The sequence below is a fragment of the Ictidomys tridecemlineatus genome, chromosome 10, assembly GCF_052094955.1.
Source record: "Ictidomys tridecemlineatus isolate mIctTri1 chromosome 10, mIctTri1.hap1, whole genome shotgun sequence".
Classification (NCBI taxonomy): Eukaryota; Metazoa; Chordata; class Mammalia; order Rodentia; family Sciuridae; genus Ictidomys; species Ictidomys tridecemlineatus.
In genome coordinates, this window is record NC_135486.1 from 27,245,814 (window position 1) to 27,270,343 (window position 24,530).

Sequence of the window (24,530 nt, forward strand, 5' to 3'; positions counted from 1 at the left end):
CTAGTCAGTCTACCATGCTGTAAAACATTAGAATTTATTACTTGTGTAGTATTTTGGTATGTATCATGTTCTTTTTAACACCTAGTGACCACTGTTCTACTCTACTATGTGGATTTTTTTAAATGAAATATTAGAAGCTTGTGCATCTGTGAATATTAAAAAATGATATCCAGCAAGTTACCTGTCAGAAAAAGTTTATATAATTATTATGTTTACTTTCATGCATAAGATACCCATTACTTCTGGCTGGTTAGAATCCCGTTATTCTTTCTAGCTTTAGTATTATGCCTTCTCTGTGTGAGAATTCCTTCTTTAGCTTTCTGATGTTACACTTTACACGTTTCAGTACTCATTGGTTGTCTGTTAAGACTTCACATCTGTCTGGACCATTGGAGCTGAAAAAACCTGGCTTCAAGTCCTCATTCTGGTACTTAATGGATGTATGACTATATATCATTTAACCTCTGAGTCTCCATCTCTGTCTTGGAGCCAGCACTACCTCTAATGTTGTGGTAAAGAGTAAAAGCCACACCTGTCGAGAGATCAGTACTCACTGGTTGGTGTCCTTTCATTCCTTCCCTAACCAAGTTATGCACCTACTTTTCCTGGTGCATATTGATTTTAATTAGAAAAACTTGATCAAGGTGTTGACTAAAAATCTAATATTTTCAATTAGTTTGCACTACTGACTTATTGGTTCTTTTTGCAGTATATTGCTTTGTTTTCAGATACACAAAATAATTGTATTAAATCTGTATTCACATTAGATCAATATTTCTTGACCTTTATTTATGATCTTTCAAGGGGCTTTTTACAAATTTTTCCTAATCTTCCCTGCCACTAAAAAAAATCATGGTCTAAATACTGTGTGTATGTCTCTGCTTTAGACTTAAGAGTAACATTTTGTCACTTAAAGGACCAATTTTTACCCACAAGCAATATCATCCCATAAATAATGCATGCGTATCAACTTTGGTGCCCTTGAAGGGATAAATAATATGCAATATACGTAGACAGTGGAACATTAGCCATATTATGCCTATTTTCTGGTAAATAGGTATAACTGAAGACTATCCTACTAAGTGAAATAAGCCAGTCCCAAAAAACCAAAAAATTGTTTTCTGATATGTGGAAGCTAGTCCAAAATAAGGGGGGGGGAAAGGGGGGGATTCCATCAAAATAGTAGATAGCAGTGGGGACAGGATAAGGGACCAATAGTGGAATGGATCTGACCAACTTTCCTATGTACTTATATTTGACCTTGAGATTCACTGTGGTATATTCATATATCCACGAGATACTGGTTTTAAAAAAACTACATACCAGATCAGTAGAGGGAAGGGAAATTTCTTTTGAACAATGGATGTTAGTAGTTTTCCAGTATTGCCTCTTTAAATCACAGGTATTTGTTTAAATTGGAGCAGTTGCTATGAAATGCGTAGAAAGTATTATTCCAGCTTTCTTTCCTATATGAACTCTTAACTTGCAATTATCAAATTACATGAGTGTTACATACTTGGGATCAGATGTTTAGTCTAACAATATTTAGCTTTTTGCCAAAACCTAACAATTTTCTTCCCACAAAGTTGGTAACAAAAGTACATGTAATAAAGATATGTATTAGCAGTCCCGAATTTTCATTTTGTATCAGATGAGAATAAAAAGAAATTTGGGGATGTGAATTGTCTTTGGCATATATTCCCACACTCATTTTGGATCACTGGGAATACTTACTTGAACCTTTCCCAAATACCTAATTGTACCTTTCTATGACCTGACCCTGTCATTTAAATACAATGCTGTTGTTGCTTGGTGAGTTAAATGCTTATTTCACTACTGAAGTATTGTAATAACACTACTCTTCCCACCCTCACTGTTTGTGCCCTGCTACACAAGGAAAACTACAAGGTTGAAAAGAGTTAGTTTGTAGTTTCTCTAGGGGAAAATAAATCTCTTCCATCAGTTTGCTATGTTCCCCTAAATTCATTCTTTACTTCTACATTAGAAACTGCAAAAGTCAGCTGGGAGCTTTGAGCCCGAGATCCTAAGTAACTAAGCTGTGGCCAGTGGTGCCTGGAGCCAGGATTGGGCTCCACATCTGTGTCCTCAAAGGGAAGGTGAACTCTGCTGCGTTTCTTCTCAGGGGCTGTCTGGGTCACATACTTGATGGTGGGAACCGGAGAAGACATTTTGGACATGCATTGGAGCTAAGAACTGACAGTGATGCAGTCACAAAACAGGACTCAAAGTCTCTGCCAATTCTCATCTCCAAATTACTTTCATGTAGAGACGAAAATTGTCATCCTGAAAAAAAAATCCACATATTACTTGTTTTCATCTGTTCAAACTGTTTTAGTTGGGTAACAAATTCTATTTGTTCAATGAACTGTGTGACCTTTGGTCAGTCTCCTTTATCTTCATCTGAAAAAATGGCAAAAACTAATGTCTTTATAAGGATTAAATAAGGTAGCTTACGTAATATATTTAACACGTATTAACTGATCAGTGTACATTGAATGCTATGATCACTAAGATAATAGAATAATCATTGTCTTCGCTTGAGACCGGAATGTCAAAAGATGCCTAGCTGTTTGCTTCTAGTTTTATTACTGACTGCCTTTTGAGGGAAGAATGGAAGCTTTAGCACTTTTAGTTCGTTGCTGAGTAAAGACTGTTTTTTGTGTTCATGTAATTATGCATAGAGTAGTATAATGAATTTATATTGTAGCTTGAACCATAGTTCTTAAATTCTGTATTTTATTTTTAGATATTTGATTTAATGGATGCCAAAGCACGTGCTGATTGCATCAAAGAAATCGATCTCCTTAAGGTAAATAATAAACCGTGGACTATTTGAGCATAACTGAATGTTGATAAAAGTGATTGAAACGTCTTACTTCTAAGCAAAAAGTTTTTTTAGATTTAAGTATGTTAGAATGTCAGCGTATAGGAACATGTAGTTATCTTCTGGATTTAATTGTAAAATAATTTAATCAGAACCTTTGGAATCGCCCTTTCAAAATAGGGAATAGATGGCATTAGAGCAGATTATGCTAAGTGAAGCTAGTCAATCTTTAAAAAACAAATGCCAAATGACTCCTTTGCTATAAGGGGAGTAACCAAGGACAGGGTAGGGACGAAGAGCTTGAGAAGAAGATTAACATTAAACAGGGATGAGAGGTGGGAGGGAAAGGGAGTGAGAAGGGAAATCGCATGGAAATGGAAGGTGATCCTCAGGGTTATACAAAATTACATATAAGAGGAAAGGAAGGGTAAGACAAGATAATACAAGTGGAAGAAATTATTTACAGTAGAGGGGGTAGAGAGACAAAAGGGAAGGGGAGGGGAGGGGGGATAGTAGAGAATAGGACAGACAGCAGAATACATCAGACACTAGAAAGGCAATATGTAAATCAATGGAAGGGTAACTGATGTGATACAGCAATCTGTATACGGGGTAAAATTGGGAGTTCATAACCCACTTGAATCAAACTGAAATATGATGTATTAAGAACTATGTAATGTTTTGAACGACCAATAATAAAAAAATTAAAAAAAAAATAGGGAATAGATTATTGAGCATAAAGACATTGTTTCTGGATCATTGCAATTAGACATATTTTAAAGGTTAGGTAATATAAATGCGTTTTAGTACTTTAAGATGTGTTATATTGAGAATATGGACTAATCCAAAGGTTTATATATTTTAAAGTAACATTTTAAAATCTTTTTCCAGATTTAAAATGGGTGAATATAAAGAGCATGTCAGAAACTCATTTTAGTATTTCATCTGCTTAAGCAGTGCAGATACACTGAAGTCTGTCATATTTCCTAGTGAAGTTTCTTAATGAAATGCTGCGGATTAATTAGAATGTTTTTTATACAGCCATTGTGTTAGTGCCTTAAACAGGTATACTTTATCCAAAAAGATAAATCGAAACCATGCTTTTTGACTCTATTGTAGTTATTTCTTGGCCCATAAAGTAACCACTTTAAACCTCTGTACGCTTTCATTATACAAATAACAATATTCTGGAAAATATGAAGAAAATCACGTTTTGGTACTCGGACTTGAACTGTGGCCTACTTGACCACTGAGCCACATCCCCAGCCTTATTTTTGGATTTTACTTAGAGATAAGATCTCACCAAGTTGCCTAGTGCCTTGCTTCTGCTGAGGCTGGCTTTGAACTTGCAATCCTCCTGCCTCAGTCTCCTAAGTCACTGGGATTACAGCTGTGAGCCACCATACCTGACTTATCTCTTGTTAATTTTGAGAAATGATTTGTCATGGGTTAACTTAGTTCAAGATTGACTGAACCAAAAGACTAAAAGTGTATATAGACTGATCCATATATGAGGTTGTATTTTTCCTATGGATGATTTTGTGAATCAACTCACATGGGTTAGTTCTATAAATTTATATTATTTGAAGTAATAGTGATATTAAGATAGTGTAGTATCTACTGGTACACACTAGTTTTTTGTTTTGGTGCTGGCTACAGTTACATTAGGACCAGCCACAACTTCAAAATAGGATTAGGAAGAAATACTTTATTTACTACTAAATGCTCTTAATAACAGTTTTCATTTTGAAGATAATTTTTGGCAATAGGTTATTAATTTCTGCCCTTCACTTATTGCATCTATTTATATGCCTACTTGGCATAGCAGTACTTTAAAAAATTTTAAGTTTATAACTATTTCCAATAAAGAATATTGAAATAGGGCTGAGGATGTGGCTCAAGCGGTAGTGCGCTCGCCTGGCATACGTGGGGCCGGGGTTCGATCCTCAGCACCACAAAGATGTGTCTGCTGAGAACTAAAAAAAATATTTAAAAAAATAATAAAATTAAATATATTCATCAAAAGTAAAACTAGATATGCATTAAAATTCACTAGATTGAAAACTATGCTGTAAACATTTCTGTAATTTAAAAAGTAGCTAGATTATTAAGTTACAAAAGTAGAAATAACTGTTAAAAAGCAAATAATTTTTCAATTTTTTCCTCAGCAACTCAACCATCCAAATGTAATTAAATATTATGCATCATTCATTGAAGATAATGAACTAAACATAGTTTTGGAATTAGCAGATGCTGGCGATCTATCCAGAATGATAAAGGTAAGGGTATTTTTCAAAATTGTCTTACATTATTTTCCCCTCAGTTGTTCAACAGACATATTTGATACTTGAAATACCTCAGTGCATGCTTAACATAGGGTAGATGGGAAATGAATAGGTTGGTAGTGATGGTAATGATTCTGAGGCTGGTTTACTTAGTGAAGGAGCCTAAGGTGCCCTTCACCATCTGGAAATTCCAAATCCAAAAATTGAAAAAGGCCAACACACTGGCCTTCCCTCCGATACACTTTTCCAGCTTGACTTCTCTGAGCAGCCCGTCCTTGGTCCTGTGTCTCTAAACATGAGAGAATAGAGGATAGAATGTTTGTCAAACACGACCTGGATGTCAGCCCCTGCCTTGACTGCCTAAGAGATTTTCTTTTCTAAGGTCATATTAATTGGCTTTACATTCAGCCAGAAGTAATAGAAACCCCAAAGTAAAGATAGTTTTAAAACGGCTGGTTCTTGAACCAGTTAAATAACTTTGCAGTGTTAATTTTCTAAAATAATGGAACCTATTTTCTAAAATTGTTGTGATGATTAATATTAATCAGGAACTTAGTTTTCTCACACACTATACAACTGTAGTTGACAGATACTGTTATTTCTTCTCTGTCAGGTAAATATCTGGGACTAATATGGCTCAGATCTATCAAATATGTTTTCTAGCTCATCAAGTCACCCTAGGTTTGAGGAGGCAAAGAGGATCTGCTGACTATCTTGAAGCTACTCCTCAAAACTGCCACATAGCATTTTCAGCTTCATTCCCTTGGTCAGAATTAGACTCCTAACATATTTAACTGCAAGAAAGGCTGAGTATATAGTCTGCAGTCCTCTGGCCAAATGCCTCATTAGACTTCTATTATCATGGAAGAGGAGCTCATCAGTGTGGAAACAAGAACCAAATAATAAAAAGCAAAATCCATTTATTTACACCTTGCTCCACCAAGTCTAGTGGCCGAGTTGTGAAAGCTTTATAGAGAAGGAAAAAGACTGCAGGAGTGCCCTGATGGGGGGCTGATGACATTGGAAAACAAAGGCGCCCTTTCTAGAAGGAACCCATCCTCTGTAACTGGTTTGAAGAACATATTTGGATTTCTCTAGTTGGAAACAGGGACACAGAATTAGGGAAGCTGTCAGTTATTAATCATGATTTGCCCATTTTGGGCTCCTTGTTACAGATATTTAGTCTTTGAGTGTCACTGGAATTAGCAATCTGACTTCCTGAATTGTTATTGTAAAGTATAGGTTTCTTGGACAAGTCCCTGCATTTTGGGGGTTAAAGGTCTATTTTGGTATATTGTCTGGGCATTTTCAGTTTGTAAAGAAACTTAAAATATGTTACTTCACATGTATTATTTATCTGATCAAGTTTCCCTCTGAGAAGCCTTCTGAAGATTAAATATCATTACTAGTATATAGAAAAACTGATGTTTTTGAAATTAGCTTTGAATGAAATATCCATGTGTTTTCCTTTAAAGATCTTTTTCACAGAATTCCTTTGAACATCAGGTAACAGTTCTTTACCTTCTCACCAGAAAAATGTTGATGTGCACAGTTTGCATTTTTTGCTTAAGGCCCTCAGTAGTCAAGAACTGTGCTGTTGAGTGTGGGTTCAAAATCGGCCTCCTAAACACTCATGACCTTGAAATTCTTAGTCTCCTCATCTGTAAAATTAGGACAGTTTTCCAGAGTGTTTTCTAAGTTATGAAAGCACTACATGCAAATAAGGTAATGTTATTCATATCAGCCAAAATGCTATCAAGCTGACATGTTTAAACTCCCATAGTTAGAAGGAATCATTTCTAACCAGTTATCTTTTGTGTATGTGACTATAAAACTAGCTCGACAGGCAAAAAACTTGTCTTTTCGAATTGAATAAAAATGCAAAATGTCTTCCTCCGAGTGAGTGTAATTGCTTCATTAATAGGCTATTGGATTACTTTCATCTTAGAGTAAGCCCACGTGCAAAGTCTTGTGTTGATGAATACAAATTCATGATACTGGTAATTGTGTAAACACATTTTACATCATAATGGACACTCCAAAGTACTCAATTTTATCAAGTTTTTCTTTTTAAAGTTCATTATACATTTACTGTGCCAGGCTTATGCCTTCTTTGAACTCATTGTCCAGCAAGTAAGATATTCATTTAGCTAAAATTCTATAACTTCAGTTTTAATAAGTTGGAGCAGTGTGGGTTGTTATGGGTGTTAAGGTCTGTAGACAAGTCAAAATACCACGTGTTATTTTGACTTGCAGGTGTTTATAAAAGGACTACTAAAATTAGTCTGGATTCTAAAAATGCTGTGTGACCTTGACTTAGTTAACCCAGTCTTAAAAAGATTGTGCTACAGTTGCCACATCCATCAACTTGGGTTAATACTTGTATTATAGTAGTACAATGAGGATAGTCGTGTGTGTATATATGTGCACACAACTCTGCCTGTCCAAATATGTCTGGTACATATTGTCTGATTTTCTTTACATTTGATTACTACTCTTCCTTTCCCCTCCTTGTCATTCAAAATTTACCCTTTTTGCAGATGACCTCATTCAATTACAGAGTGTAAGTTATCAGAATTACTTCACTTCTGCTTTCCAAAGACCCCATCTTCTACAAGAACCTGTATCTGTTGTTCTTTACTGTTATCCATATTACTCTCACTCAGGAGGGATTGCTGTCTCTCCACCTGCGTTCTGCATCCTCTTGACCTGTTTTCTCAGAAACTTTAAATCTTATCTATTATCAGTCCTGTATCTGTAACTTCAGCATGTTCTGGACCCCTTCCATCTACAATCAGATCATGTGATCTTAAACATTTTTACATGTATATGCACACGTGTCCCTTAGTCATTTAAGAAGTTTACCTTGTAGTGGGAAATTCAAATAAAAGTAAATAGAGTATATGGTATGTCACATGTTGGTAAGTTCTGTGGAGAAAAATTAAAGAGGCATTAAGGAGTTCAGAGGGAAAACAAATTGTCTGAGAAGGCTCTCCTGACTATCACTGCTGACCTTATTTCCAGCCCCCTGTTCAAATTCTCTTAAATGAAATCCAGTGAACTTCCTTTGGTCTCATTCTACTTGAACTCAATAGTATTACTCTTTTTCATTCCCTTAAAATACTCGCTGACTGAGAAACAAAGTGCCTTGGTGCTCTTAACTTTCTAGAGTCTTGTCTTTGAGTCATTCTGTTCTTCCCGACTTTTATGGTGAAGTTGTAAACGTCTGGGGCTTATTGGTTTGTTTTGCACCCACCTTTTGTAGCTCACAGCTTTCATGCCTGTGGATTCAATGCCTATGCTCTTGTTGATTCCCAATTTATCTTTAGCAGAAAATTCTTCTAAATTTGAATCCACATAGGTCAACGTGTCTGTAACCAAATTTTTGAGAATCCTCCTGCAGTGTTCCCTAACTCAAGACTCGGTGCACAACCGTCCGGGAGCACACCCTAGAAGAAAGGACTGTCATTTCTCCCTCTCATTTTCAGTCTATTATGGATGGATTTCAAATTTCCACCCAGTTGTTTCTCCTTACAGAGTGAAGTAAATTGTCTCTCCCCTGCAGAGCTAGAGCCTTTTATTAATTTCCTGACATCCAGTACCCATTTCTCCATTAGTCTTTAGATGGGGTGGGGGAGCAAAGGAGACCCTTGTTTTCTTCAAAAGGGCTTCTCAGTGAAAGTGAAAATTAAAGTATTTGACAAGATTTACCAAACCTTGTATAATACAGAAGATAAGCTCCCTGGAGGGAGGAATCGATCTGTTTTGTACTCCCTTCTCCCTAGTGCCTAGAACAGCACCTAGCACATAGTGGCTGCTCAACAAATAATTGCTTCAGACTCTAGTTCCTACTTTGTGTTTTGGCACATAGACCTTTCAGTTCCTTGAATCTTATTTTTCCCTTCCTACCTTGGATGTTCTCCATTCTTTGCCAAGTTTATGTTTATCGTTCAGTTATTCACTTGCATGTTACTTCCTCAAGCCTTTTCCTTTGATGGTTTCATGATGTAGATATCCATGACTCTTCAAGGGTATCTTGGGAATGTAATCCTGAAGTTATTCATGTCGTATTTTATATCAACAAATTAGACTTAAGGCACTGTTGAGGAGAGCAATCAAGTCCCCTTTACTTACCAGGCCAGCCTTAATTTCTAGGGGGGTGATCACTAAGTGTATGAAGAAAGTGTGTATGAGAATTGCTCGTTTTCCAGTGCCCGAAGGTGATGTTTAGTTGTACAGTAATCATTGAAGTTTTCTACTGCTTCACACTCTGGGGCCAGCATACCATTTACTTTCTTTAGACTCCTGCACCAGAGAAGATTGTCAGAATATAGGAAGTTGGTTGTTTTTCCAGAAGGGCCAATTGAGAAATTCAGAAGTTGTTTGCTAAATACCTTTCTTCATCCTGTAAGCAATATTTTATAAAAGAGGGCTACTCTAGGGGGAAAAAAAATCATAGGATCTACTTCTGTGAAGGAACATGACATCGACTTAATACTTTGTAAAGGACGGCAATAAAGGCTTGAACTGCAAAGAACACGATTCATCTCTTAAGGAGACGTATCGTAAATCCTTGTGTATCAGAACAATATATTTCACTCTCAAGTCTTCAACTTAATTGGGGTAGAAAAAGGAAATATAGCTTCTGGTCTCTATTCCAGAAATGAACCTTTGGATAACGTTGCATCAAAGATTTTTACAAGTAAATAATTAATTGGCTTAGAACAGGCTGACAAATATAATTAAGCAATTTATAGTTGAAATATTCAGTATTTCTCTAATTAGTGACAAAGGAATACCTGAGGCTGTGGTCAGATGAAATAAGTCCCGGATGAGTTTTAAGATAAAAGGAAACCTGGAATTTTCATCATACATTTCATTATCTGTAATCAGAATTTTAAAGTAAAATGGGTTGTTATAAAGCAGATACATTTCGATTATTTTGTACCTATACACTTTGGTCTAAATTTGGACAAACACATGCTTCATTTAGTAGTGAAACTGTTTATTTCACTGTGCCAATGTCAAGAAACATGGTGATAAAATCTCAAATGAGGGGAAATAAGACTATTCTCAATTTTTTTCAAAACGGTTAGGAAAATTTAAGTCTCTGTATTTGTTATTAGAAAGTCAGTTTGAGACTCAGAAATATAAATGAATACATTTATACTTTAAAAAGTCTTTTTGCTAGAGTATCAGTAAATGTCTTGGAAGGGGACTCAAGTCACCTTTCAAAATATACTAATGAATGAAGTACAATTCTTACAAGTTTTTTTATTGATGCATATTTATACATAATGATGGAATTTGTTACTTATTCATGCATGCAAACAATATAATGTGGCCAGTATTACTCCCCAGTACTTCCTCTTCCCTCATGTTTTTAGTGAAATATGCAATCAAAATGAATGTTCTGCCAGAAGTTTGATATTTTTCGAAATAATTGAAGCTCTTATTTCTAGTATTTTGTTATAGGCTATACTGTTGGATTATAAACTTTGTGTTTCACTCCCTTTAACTTTGTAGGAGCCTCAAAACTAGTAGTCATAAAGTCGGCTTAATCATGAGTTTAGGAGCCTACTTTATTAGTTACTATTGCTGCGTAGCACATCACCATGAATTTAGTATCTTGAAAAGAAATACTCTGTCAATATCTTTGGGCCAGGAGTCTGGGTACTGGTTGGTAGTTTCCCTATTCAGGGTCTTAGAAGTTTGAAATCGAGCTGGGAGCCAAGATTGAGGCTACCATGGTCACTGATGGCAGTGAGAATTCAGTCCCTGGCAGTTGTGTAACCTAACTCTCTGTCCTGGTTGTCAAGTGGGAGCCATGCTGTTTCTACAGGCCACATGGCCCCCTGTACAGTCTGTTATTGTGCTCGCAGGGCGGTCTCTGGCTTTGAATGGCTCCCACTTCTTGGAAGGGCTCACTAGATTGTCAGAAGGATAATGTTTCTATAATTCAATCAACTAAGCTTCAAGATCCTTTCTGCTATATGATCTGGGGAGTATATAATATTCATATCCCCAACTCTCAAGGAATTTAGGGGGAATGACGTATCTTAAAATTCTACTTACAACAGACTTAGCAATAAAAGCAATCATGTTTTGAAGATAAATATCTCTAAATATTATAAAACTTTTTTTTTTAAACATTGATGACATGTTGCTTATCCCGATTTAGGTTACATTGAAAACTCATTTTGAAATGTCTCTTGGCTGTTTAAACTACCGAAACCTTCCCTGCAGTATCATCTTTGAGTTGGCCAAAACACCCACATTTTCCATTTCAGTCTCTGACTAAAGGGTATAGTCGGAGTTAGTAGTGACAACTTCTACTGACCCCAGTTACAATCATTCTACTGAAGGTTACAAATTATAGCACTACTTGAAACAAAAATGATACAAAGAGATGGATGTGCATATACATGAGCACTGAAGTATACAGCACACCCATACATATCTATATGTACAGAATTTTTATAGAAGTAGTGTTGCAGGTTAAATAGTGAAGCCATATGGAATTTAGCAGATTGAAAATTATAATGACCATTATGCAGTTCTGAATGTGGCTAAAATGTTGTCATTAAAAGATAACCGCCTGTACCTACCAGAAATTGTTGCCCATGGTGTTACTTGGTTTGTAAAGTCCACTTTTCCAGGACCCCATTGTTTGTATATTTGTAAATTAAGGGTAAAATCTCCATTAAAGTGTCTTTCTTTTTTTTTATTGAGACTTTTATGCTTTGTTGTGTCAGAAAAACAACTTTCTGACTATCTTGTATGGTCTAACATAAGAATTTATTAAAAGGCAGATATTTCCATTTGTGATCATGTACCTTTTACTGATTTTTTTTAAAACAATCTCACTTTATCCATACTTTGACAGAGTAAGGGAAAACATGAAATATTTCCAGGTGTTCTCATTTACTTTAGTTACAAGGAAGCAGCTCCCAAGAATTATTTATACAGCAATAGTATAGTGACCATTCCTTGTAGTAATGCTAATACCTTCATGTTATTGGTCTTATTTAATATCCTGAGTTTCCTTGGTATTGATAGACTAGTTTCTTTGGGGGGAAAAATATTGACTTTATAGGTGCTTATCTTAATATTTTCAACCCTACAATGAAATACGTTTTTGGCTTCCATCAACAGAATTAATATAAAATTGTGACTTTGGGGAATGAATTTATCACATTTATAGTCTTAACACTCTTAATGGATTTTCCCAACATTTTAAGACTAGTAGACTTTGGATGGAAAAAATGAAATGCTCGGCGTTTTCAGTGATCTTTAGCTGCCAGGCTCAATCTATTTCATACCCTCTAAAGCAATGTAAGTTATCTGAGTTTTATGTAGACTGCCAAGAGTGAAAATAATCACACTGAAACTTAAAATTTTGGTATACTGAGATATTCTACACATATTTACCCAAAATTACATATAGCAAATATTTATACTTTGATCTGTCTATACCTTGTACCTTTTAGAGGAAAACTTCAGAAAGATTAAAAATCATAGGTCACATTTTCAGAAGCATCCTCTTTTCCATCACCAGTCTCTCTGAAATTGATTTTGTAAAAGTACATCTTGCAGTTATTTCATAATGTACTTAGGAACATCCCTTCTGATAGTTCATGTTTGACTACAAGTTGATGACAAAAAACCAGTTGTCTCATATGAAGACCATTTATAGTAATAAGTGAACCAATGAGACTTTTTTAAACTGGAGAGATGAAGGCTAGGACAAACCAGTAAATTATTTTGAAGTGTGAGAATGTACCCAGTAGACACATTTGTTTCATTAGTAACAGCTTGTAGAATGAGAGATGGTGAAGACTTCATATATCATTTAGAAACTGTTAGTATAGTGAGGAAAGAAACTGGGACACAGGATGTTTAAGTGGCTTCTTCAAGGTCACATTAGTAGTCAATGTCAAACTTCATAATCAGGCTATTAAAAGATAAATATGGGTCATGTAAGTGACACATTGAAACATTTGACAGCATTCCCAAGCAGGATGTGTTTCCTTACATTTAACATAAATCTATTACTTCCTCTCGTTAGGTATTTGGAAAAGATGGAGAACAGCTGGTACCTGTATTCTAGTTCTCTAACAACTTCATTATGTCAATTTTCTAATCCTTTTCAAAAATGGTTTGCACACAAGAATCATTTGTTTTCAGTTGTATATTTGTTAACTACAGAAGCACATTTCTAAAGGATGTTTGCTAAAGCTTCCAAGGATTAGCTACATAATTGTGGGTCCCCTTCCTTAAAAACTATGAGTCTTAAGATGACAATAAGAGGACATTTTTAAACCAGGTGCAGGACGTACGTGACTACATGTCCATGAAATTGGCTCTCATGGTTTCAAATGTTCTGTCTGAAACTTTTCCCTTCAACATTAATTTACCAACTGTAGGCTTAAATATTTGTATATACAACAGACAATTCTGTAAATTATTCTCAAAGAATTTTTGTTGGGTAAGGTCTTTGAAGCTCTTCAGTGCAAAACAAATAAGCAGTGTAGGTTCTACCTGAAGTGGTAGTGACTATAATGCAAGGGCCAAGTTACCCAGCTGAGTGCTTCTTAGCATCCATATTGTAAACGGATTTGGTCTTGGGAATTTGATTTTTAAAGGAAAGATTTGAGTATTCAAATGTTTTCCTAAAATCTTCAGAAACATCTTGTATCAGCTAGCCTATTCTTGGTACCAGTCAGTGATTGTGTGTTTCATGAGGTATGCTGGACTTCACCTAGATAATTTTTATGTGAGAATATAATTTGTATTTGTGAATGTTTTGTATGTGAATCAACTTTGTTACATATGACTTTGGTATTTGAATAGTATCCAGTATGTATTTGAATATTAATGAAGGTACAAAATACTTTCTAAAGTCAACAGCACTTCAAGACTAGCTAAAAATCTAAGGAAAAATTATGTGTAACTGACTGTTAATTTCTGCCTGTTTATGAATGTGTAACTACTTTCACGTATAAAAATGTTCTGTCTTAGAGCATAAACATGGAAAAGGTGCCATGACGATGTTTATTTGTATGAATACTAACCTTTAAGAAATTTTGGTTATTGCTTTATTAAAAACTTGCATGAGAAATACATTTTTTACTCATGTTGGCATTGGATTTTTTTTCTAATTTAAAGCTAATAGAACTATCTTTTTTTCAGAAATAGTATTTTTGAAATGGTACCATTTGGCTAGAGGATTAAAATGTGCAAGATGTATCATTAGAATATTAAGAAGCAGCTTTCTGTTTTGTGATACTTTAGCATTATACAAATTTTGGTTTTGTAATGTCAGTATAAATCTTACCAATATTCAAAAGAATTCAATTGCTACTGCTGTTCATCTTCCTAAGACATAGCCAACAGTGCCACCATCAGAACAGACAGGCTGTTTTCATTCTAAGTGTTGGTGTTCTCAAAAAACAAGACATACTGAAGAAATGTTTGGAAAATTTTTTTCCAACAGATGCAGATAAAAAACCTGGAAAATACTAGTGACATAATCAAATTGCCTTTGACAAATTCATAATATTTTTCAGTAGCCTGCTACTACATTGGACATTTAAATGTTGCCTGGTCATTCTATAGCTAGCATTATGATGGTCAATTTATTATGTTAAATTTGTTCTAAGATAGTCTCAAAGAAAATAAAAACAGAGATCCTGGTCATCTTATTCTAATAGCATTTTCAGGGCAATTCTTTTTCATTATCTGTTTGGTATATGACAATTTTTAATGATGGTCTTTTAAAAATGTGAAGGGCTATGTTAATTATAGTTATCATTTTAGAACCTATTTTTAAGCATAATATTTTTCTTTCATGGTTTGATACTTACATGAAATGGTGTATTTCTGAATGAAAAGAAACCTGGTCCCCATCTTCCTGTTGACATCAAACAGTCCTCTGATATGCTAATCTAGCATTGGGGAGAGCACATACAGGCTTTATTTGGATTCATTCCAAGTCTGAAAGAAAATTACGTGTAAAAAACTGATTTTGTAGCATTGCCCCTTTCGAATGAAAACTGCTGTTGACAGTCTATTAAAAGACTTCATAAAGAAACGGCAGATTTTCAAAATTATAGTAAGACTGCAATTTTCTTTTTAGGATGCAGTCAATGCTACTGATGCAGTAGCTGATAACTTCCATATGTGGTATAATAAAAATCATCCATTTATCTGTGAAGATTTATACTTTGGTATATTGAGAGCAAAAGATTATATTCACTATCATTTGCAAAGTATGAAGTAGGATAAGATTTCCTTGTGCCGTTTTTCCTTTCAGCCTGCCCTCAACTGGTCATAAGTGTAAAAATTTAGTTATTTTGAATTTTCAAATAACAAAAAATCACGGTTCTGAAATACATTAAAGAATGTTTAAATTTGAATAAATGTATATAAGTTTAAATGTAGTATTTATGTTGGTAATCTAAAAATCAAGTAGAAAGTAGTTTTTCTATAAAGTGTCTTAAACTAAATTTCTGTTGAATGAGTTATTATAGTCTTTAACATAGGTGGCCATTCAAAAGAGGACAACTACAATTCCAAAAATAAAAGTGCACATCTGTTTAAGTTGAGTACTGGTACTTTCAGCTTTTTACCAGAAGATTTTGTTTCCTTGGATTTCAGTTTCATTTAATCAAAGCAAAGTGCAAGTTTGCCTTACCATGTGCAATAGAAATATTCATGGAAACTTTACATAAATCCCTTTTGTTTATTTAATTTTTAATAAATCGTGATACTTCAAATCACTAGGGTGGTTCAATATTTAAAAAGAATTCTATAGTAAAACCTCTGCCGAGAGAAGAATAGTCTTTTGATGAATATAATTACCTTAGGATTTGTAGACCTTCTTATTCTGGCTTTTCTTAAAAATCAAATTTGACAACTTTCCTTTTAAGACAAGCCATTTTATATAGATGTTAATTTTGGGAAGTCAATACTACAGATGTGGTGTTACATGGTTTGTGCTAACCTTAGGTATAATCGGAAGAAACCTATTAAAATCATGATAGTAGGTACATTAAAGAAGGTATTATTTCTGACGTACAGATTTATGCCTGTTAAGACTATTTTAAGATCTTATTTTTATTTCTTTAAAAGCATTTTAAGAAACAGAAGAGGCTAATTCCTGAGAGAACAGTATGGAAGTACTTTGTTCAGCTGTGCAGTGCATTGGAGCACATGCATTCTCGAAGAGTCATGCACAGAGGTAAGATAAAATCATTAAAAACTTTTAAATTGCTCCATTATTTGTACTAAAATATTAAATGTCTTCTAGTCATATTTGTACTAAAATATTAAATGTCTTCTAGTCATTGTATAGCATCATGTTTTCTCAGGTAATTCCTAAGTTGTAATTGAATTAGAATTACAAATCTTACAGCCCACATTTTAGTCTGTTTTTGCTTGATATTTAGTCTTACTGATTATGTTGGTAAAGCAAAAGATGCAAGAGAATAATTGAATACACTTAACACTGTGAACATCTTAAGAGTTACATCATTGAATAATCCAGTGATTTTGGGGTGAAACCTTTAATGTCTCTAAATTTGCACAATGGCATTCTACCTTTTAAAATTAGTATAAAAAGGACACTTCAGGGCTGGGGTGTCAGTGGTCAAGAAATGTGTAGTACATGAGGAACCTGGTTCAATCCTCAGCACCACATAATAAAACATGTGTGCATCTACAACTAAAAATACTTTTTAAAAATAGGACACAAAAACGTAGTCATCATTATGCTATATTGACTCAGAGGATTGAGAACTTTGAAATATTGTGATAGACCACAATTAAAGTGACTGGCCGAACTTTCATGTTCACGATCAATTCTCCCATGAAGAGTATCCCTTTAAAATTCCTAAAATTACATCATCCCTCACTTGGTCTCTTCCTTTATTCACAGATATAAAACCAGCTAATGTGTTCATTACAGCCACTGGAGTGGTAAAACTTGGAGATCTTGGGCTTGGTCGGTTTTTCAGCTCAAAAACCACAGCTGCACATTCTTTAGGTAAGAGACCATATAGTTTCGTTCAGTTGCTTTTGTTTCTCAAGAAGTACCACTTGTATACGGCTTTTACGTTTTTAAAAACATCAGGTCTTCTGATCCCAACTCTCTATTAGTTGTCCCGTTTCCTTGTACATGACAGGTGGATACTTGTTAACTTTACCTCAGGCAGCACCACTCAACTAAAAAATGCTGATAAACCTGATTTTTATTGTTACCTTGGAACATTCCTTTTAATAGTTAAACAATGTGATGAATACTCTATTTTGGAAGAGAACTTTTCCTGACCATTCAAAAATACTACAGGTAATAATTTATAAGTTTACAACATGGTTGTAATTACTGCAATAGTGAAACCTAAAGATCTGTGGCAAATAAGGAAAATACTCCCCAAAATTGTAAAATGGGTGAAATACATGTAGTTTATTCATTCTAAATATAGCAGTGTCCTTGGTACCCAAAATAGAATTTGATGTAACTATAACATTTACAGTGGAGAGAAAGTTGTTCAGTTTAGAAACAGTAATGATTCCTAGAGGAAATTTTTTCTTGTTGAGGCTATCACTTCAACTTAACTCTCAATCATATTTTCTCCTTGTAAATACAAGGTACAGATAAAATGATGGCAAAAACTAGTTGCCCTTAATTTAATGGAGCCCATCTTACTGTAATTTCATGGAAAGCCACTGATTTTTTTTTTAATCATTTAATGGCAATTAAAAACAAACTTTAAAGGGCCTGGTAAGTCACAAATGACTTGCACAAAATAGCAAAGTAGTGAAACAAGCCTCCAAATTAGTTGACTACCTTAATATTTTTTTGTCCTTTTTACTAAGATTTTGTGTGTCCTTAAACATGTCATTTTTCGTATCTAGAACAGTACCGGGCACATAAATAGGCACCTAGTCAATATTTATCATATCTTTGTGTAAAGCATAGTTGCAAAGGTAATGCTTTCTATGAATTTGAGTGACATTTTCATAAGGATTTGTTTGGGAAGCTATAATTCTTGCAACATAAATAGTGGAGAATTTCTATGGAGAAAAATCAGACTGTTCCAAGCCAGTATGTTTTCTTAGTAGTGAAGATGACATTTTCACTTGGTTCTTCACGTGACTGGAATGTGCCAACAGAATTGTCATTAATTTACTTAGAAATGCCAGGTTACAATTATGCACAAACACACAGCTGCACACCCATGTGTATTGTTTAAATACTGTTTTGCAAACTTGAGTATATTGTAATCATCCAACCTTAAGGATGCAGCATAGTAAATGAAAACTAGATCTAAACAATTCTGGAAATTGAATATTTAGTCTGACTGATATTGCCTCTTGCAAAAGTTCTAAACAAGGTTTGCAAACATGCATATCCAAATTAGATGAGCTAGTTCAAATTATTTGACAGTAAGATTAGATTTAATAATTCATTAGCAATTTCTAACAAGTTTTATCAAGACTCAGTCATATAGTTATATAAGTCACCTAAAGTATAACCACTGAGGAAGTAGAAATGAGAATGTTTCTTTGATGGAAGAAGAACTGGTAAACCTCGTTCACAAGTCTTTGTTTTACATATCATGAAGCAAAAAATTCTTAAAATGACAGTTTTGTGTATTTTTTTTTCCTGTCTGCTTCTGTGCAAAATGAAGATCTTAGTGCTTTGAAGTCAAAGTGCACTAAGCAAAGTGCTTTGAATGCCAAGAATTTAAGTTTGAACTCCATATTACTAAGGTTCCAAAGGTTTTATTGGGGCTAAAGAACCCAAATAGAAAGTTTTATTGACCCTTTATATAGGACTAATAGAGAACATGAATAAAAGCAGAGAAATCCTGACAGTTGTTGACAAGATAGCCCTAATTTTCATGGTTAGCCTCCCAGCTTATGTATTTTAATTTTTAATAGCTCTTTGAAGCAAATCTTCTATCAAAGTAATTGAAAATTTGGCCAGCTATACAGATTGATTTTGCTTATAGAAAGAGTGATACTTTATCTATCGGGTCATTTTCTGATTTAACTCTGGATAATCATGCCCTGCAGATTTTAGAACAGGTCTAAATTTTAGTGAAACTTCAAATGAGATTTTTCTAAGAAGTACATGTCGGAGTTGTAACTTAAAGGAGGCCGATGCTAGAACCAAATTTTATTTTCCCTTTTAAAACATGTTTCTAAGAATTTAAAAATGCAAAGATATTAGTTTAGAAACATCTCATTGTAGCTATACATTTGATTTTTACCAAAGTATTTTCTTCAATAGGAATAGGCACTTCCAGAACAGTTTTTTTTAGTTGTATTAATTGTGCATCTTTGTATGATAAATTAACATGTAATAAGTTGTTTTGGCATGTTGTATAGCAAATATACCTGTATAGATGGCCACATTACCACTTTTCAGAATTCTGAAAAATATGAACAGTATTGATTCCTTAAATGCAAGGCTAAAAAGTTACAAATAATAAATCTCATGTTGTTGGATATTCAAACCAAGTTCAGGTCTTGAGAGGGGAAAAGAAACCTCAGGGAGACTTTTTGCCTACAACCATCATATACATTGTTTCATATCTCTTATTCTATCCCAGTTTGTTAATCCATAAATAGGAATTTATTAGGGAGTGGGAAAATGTCGTCTTTGTTTCCTTTAAGTTCAATGTGTGTATTTCCGTTAGTTATCTTCCTGTGATTACATTTCCCCCAAAACTTTGGGTGGTTCTGTTGCCTTATGAATATCAGGCAAAATTAGGGCTTTTCTAGAGTCGTGTCCCCCAGATTTCCAATCATCCACTGTGCCACCTTTCCTGCTCATGTGCCAGCTGTGGTTTCCTTTATTTTGAACAAACAATAATGCTGCTTGATGTTCAGAGAATGGGGAGACACAGAAAGGGGCCATATTCAGAAGGAACATACTCAATTTATAGCAAATGACAAGTTTTTGAAAGTTTGTGATATAGAGAACACTGTGATCTGGGTTGAAGAAGTTCATGACTGCCGTCATTAAGCTTCAAGCTAAGCATGCCTGGTATTGTCCACTACTTCAGGTTCTTTGTGTCCCATCTTTCCTTCTCAGTCTGTTAGAGTACATTCTCCCTAGAACTGAGCCCATCAGACTGTAACCCATGATAGGCATTTTTTTGTTCCCTACTCCCTCCCCTTACGGACTTGAGTCTTTCTATTGACTTGCACACAATACTGTACACATACCTATTAATTTGCCTTGTTTCATATTGTTAACCTTACAGGTTAACAAGTTTACTAATATCTGTTAATCTGTATCTACAACTTTCCAATTAATGAAGATACAGCTCTCCCTCCAGTCTGGCTTTATGTCTGGCAGTATCATTCAAATTTTTTGAGGATAACTTCCTACAACATTGTGACCCCTTTGGAAAGTAATCACAACTGAGGCGGATGTTTCATGTAACAGTGTTTTCCTTCACAGTTTGGTGCATTTTCATATTTTCTGTTCCATTTCACCAAAATTAATGTTGGTTGCAACACACTAAATTGATTTCACAACTCTTAAATGATTTCCAAATTGCAGATCATGTCACCCGTTAGTCTGTTTTCACTATTTTCAGGTTGTTTCGTTTAAAATCCAATTTTCACTTTCGACAGTCTGATTTAGTATGAGGTTGGTTCACTTGGTCAAACATAAATTAGTGTTCCCTGTGCTTCTGTAGATGCATAACAACATGCCTGGTGTTTTTTTCAGTTTGCAAATCATTCATCCCCATATGATCCTTACAGACAATGTGGATTAGACACATAAATTATTCCCATTCTGCAGTGGAGGAAATGAAACAGAGGCCAATGGACAGAGTGAGAAGATCTGGATTGCTAGTCAGGTTTCTTCTCCCACACGTTTTCCCATTGTTTCAGTACCTTAAGGGATTTTTCTATAGCTCTGGTTTCTGATTATTCAATTTAGGGTTACCTTATTCTGCTTTATTACACTGCTTCGGAGCCTACATATAAAAGCAGTGTGCTCTCTTGTGGGCTTGATTACTTTTGTTCTTTCAGGATTCAGAAGTAGAAAATAGATTTCAGTATCCTACAGGACTATCTTTATGACCATTCTGTATACCAGCAACTTTGGTGACTTGTTTGGAAATAATAGGTGAAGTGAAAACTAAAACTTCACTGTGCTCCACAGGTTCTAATGATCTAGTTCTTGTATTAGGAGAGGTGGAATGTACTTTCCTTGTATTTCTTTAAAGTCTCCTTTCAATAAATATATTCTGACCCAGATGCAACTTGGTAGGAAATTAAGTATTTTCATCTTTGAATATTTAAACATACAGAACAATTTTTATATAATCCCCATATAATTTGACTAGAGTCTAGATCATAATGCATATCAAAGTACCTGTATTTCCTATAATGATGCAGAAGAATTCTCTTTTGCTAGTATATATCAACAGTGAATAGATACATAGCATTTTATGATTTCAAGCAATTTTAAAACCCATTTTCTCTTTATCTTCAATGTTCTATAGTGGGTATTATGGATAGTACAGATTTAGAACTGAGATCACTGTATTTAGTACTACACCTGACCCTCCACTCCACCCCCACGAACTCTTGATCCCTACCCCGTTTTAACTTTTTTCCTTAAGACTTATTCTAAAATGCTGTGTAATTCACTTATTATGCTTAGCATTTACTGGCTCTCCCAGATAAAATGTAAACTTCATGACATAATTCTTTGTGGTTTTAGTTCCTTAAGATGTCCCAGATGCCTCAGTGATAGTATTCCACATAATATTAAATGTACAGGATTTAGAGGTACGTGACACAGAAGAGCAAAATATATTATCTAAGTTTAGTGCTAAACTGAAGGTTAGTTTAACAAAGTACATTGTGTCAGCTGTGGGCTCATGTTTATTAGGATACCTGCCCTTAATATGGTGGCTTGACACATGAAGCAGCTTCAAACTTGTGTCGTCTTCATGTCAACATACACTTTTGTGATTCCAAAGGGAAGAGAGCACAGAAAAATCACTGGCTCTTAACTAGATCTTCTGCTTGAATGTAACACACCTTACTTCCATTCACATTTCTTTTCTAAAATAGCCTCATAGCAATGCCTGTCTCAGTGGGGCAGGGAAATGTATTCTCTTATGTTCCAGGAAATTCTTGACCATGTAGCTGTGATAGAGAATCTCATTTAGTTCTCTGCTTAATAATTTGTATTCTTGGGGCTGGGGTTGTAGCTCAGTGGTAGAACACTTGCCTGGCATCTGCAAGGCCCTGGGTTTGATCCTCAGTACCACAGAAGATAAGTAATTTGTATTCTATTTTTGTGACATTTGTAGCTATTGCGGCCAAAGGGGAATTAACTCTTAATGGGGGAGAGCTCTGTGCAGCCTTACAGAATTTTCATCTTTCTAAATTGGGAAAGTCTGAATAGATTTTTAAAGCTAGAATGATGCATGACATTCACTGAAGTATTAATCCTTAGAAAAGTCACCAGGGATAAATATATCTACAGTTTTCCCTTATGATAAGGATCTTATTTTGGTCAATTTAAACATTTATAATATTTGAAGCCTGATGAGCAAATCTTTATACTAATGGCTGTGTAGCATACTATATTCCATTCTCCATCTCTAATTTAGCAACATTCAAGGTAGGTGTGATTACATAGTTTAGAGTTATCAGCTAGTGACCAAGACAGAATTCATGTAAATTACAAAAGATAATTATAGCCATTAAACATTTACCATCTTATTCTTGTTAAGGTAAGTGCATTAGTTTTACCTCTTACCTACCTGTAACACCTCAAACCTAAGGGAGGAGGGGGGGAAACTATCTCAAAATGATCCAGGGAGATCTTGAAGGTCCAACATTTTGTGAACCATGTAACTTTCTTACCCTCTCAGTACCAAGTATGGTTCTTAGAGTATACCAGTACATGAATTGAATGTCCCATTCTCAAAGCATGCATCATAAACACATTAGTATTCATTGTCACCCTAATAACAGATTTAGCAAGTTAGAATTCCAGCATGGCACTCACTGAGCTAAGCTTAAGATAGCTATAGACTCCTGTCTGTCTAGGATGCTGGCAGAGTTCAGTTCTTCAGTGTTGAGATGCCCATTTCCTTACTGTCTGCTGAGCTTCTAGAGGCTGCCCTCTTTCCTGGTTCTAGACTCTTCTACCCCCATTTTCAAAGCTAGCAATGGCAAGTCAAGTCCCTCTTGACATGTCACATCTGTCCTGACCATTCTGTGGTATCTCTGACCAGTCATCTGGGAGCATCTGTTTTAAGGTTCATAAGGTTACTGTGCAAAGTCCGTTTTGCCTTGTTCCATAAACAGATATAAAACCTAGGACCAAAAATCCTAATCAGATTTCTGCCCATCATACTATAGTAATGCGCTCGACATCTTGGAAGTCATTTGTGAGTCCTAAAGTCTGCTTATGTGAAATCATTTAAAAGTCAGGTTTTAATGAAAGTTTATATCCTTGAAATGTTATTTTTTGAAGAGATGTTTTGGTGTTTTAAAAATTTGCTGAAGTTTAAGCAATGGTCATGCTCTCAGTGGAATTTAGGGGGGGAGAAAAAAGTTTTAGTAAGGAAAACTAATCTGTTGCAGAAATCTAGTAACTAATCCAATTGTAGGTGATTTTGGAGTGTATTATCTACTATTTAAGAGTACCTATTTGCACCAAAATTTTACTTATTAATACACAATTGAAGTGTTTTCCTGTCTACTTGCTATAGTGGAAGAGGCTGATAATGTTTTGCTGCAGAATTTTTGCTTTCTAAATGTCCCCCAGAAGAGGAAAGATGGAGTTTTTTTCATGTGAGAACTTTGTAGTATATCTCAAATGGAATAGATCTTAATTAAAACGTTCTGATATTGATCCTTGTGCTGAACAAATATTTGAAACTGCTTGAGGGGAAATCACGTTGTTCTTGGTGTTACTTTTGTCAACGAATTGCTCGAGCTCCTGTCTGCTCTTCACACTGAGATAAGTGGTTCCCATTTCACGGTATTGCCAACATAGTGAATGCGTGGCCATCATTTAAGCTAGATCCCAGAAATTTTCACACTGGAGTCTCTTGAGTGTATATTTCATGTTTCCCACACTATTTTCAAGTGTGATATATCCTCTGATTTCAACTTGGAAAATTAGTGTTTTTGAAACGGGCATTAAGACGGTTTCATTTTTGGTGCCAGGTGCCACCTGTGGTCACATTCTTGTTTTTCCCCACACCTTTCCCTAGCACCTCCCTATGGGTCTCTTTGGCTTATGCCCCTTCGTTGTCCACAGTGGCATGGAGCCATCAAAGCAACATATGTGCAGTTAGTACCAAAGGTTGCCTTCACCGATTTGTTTTTCAGTTCTTTAA

At 34.9% G+C, this 24,530-nt stretch overlaps 1 protein-coding gene across 6 annotated transcripts in view; it reads left to right on the forward strand.

Moving 5' to 3' along the window:
* Nek7 (NIMA related kinase 7) overlaps positions 1 to 24,530 on the forward strand; it is a 127,444-nt gene that overhangs the window by 82,484 nt on the left and 20,430 nt on the right. For all 6 annotated transcript variants that reach the window (XR_005730341.2, XM_005330385.5, XM_078022537.1 and 3 more), the window contains 4 exons: positions 2,768 to 2,830; positions 5,014 to 5,124; positions 16,264 to 16,372; positions 17,069 to 17,176. Coding sequence is in view for 5 of the 6 variants with exons in the window: in XM_005330385.5 (XP_005330442.1) it covers positions 2,768 to 2,830; positions 5,014 to 5,124; positions 16,264 to 16,372; positions 17,069 to 17,176 (391 nt within the window). In the remaining variant the exon portion in view is untranslated. The remainder of the gene's footprint in view (positions 1 to 2,767; positions 2,831 to 5,013; positions 5,125 to 16,263; positions 16,373 to 17,068; positions 17,177 to 24,530) is intronic.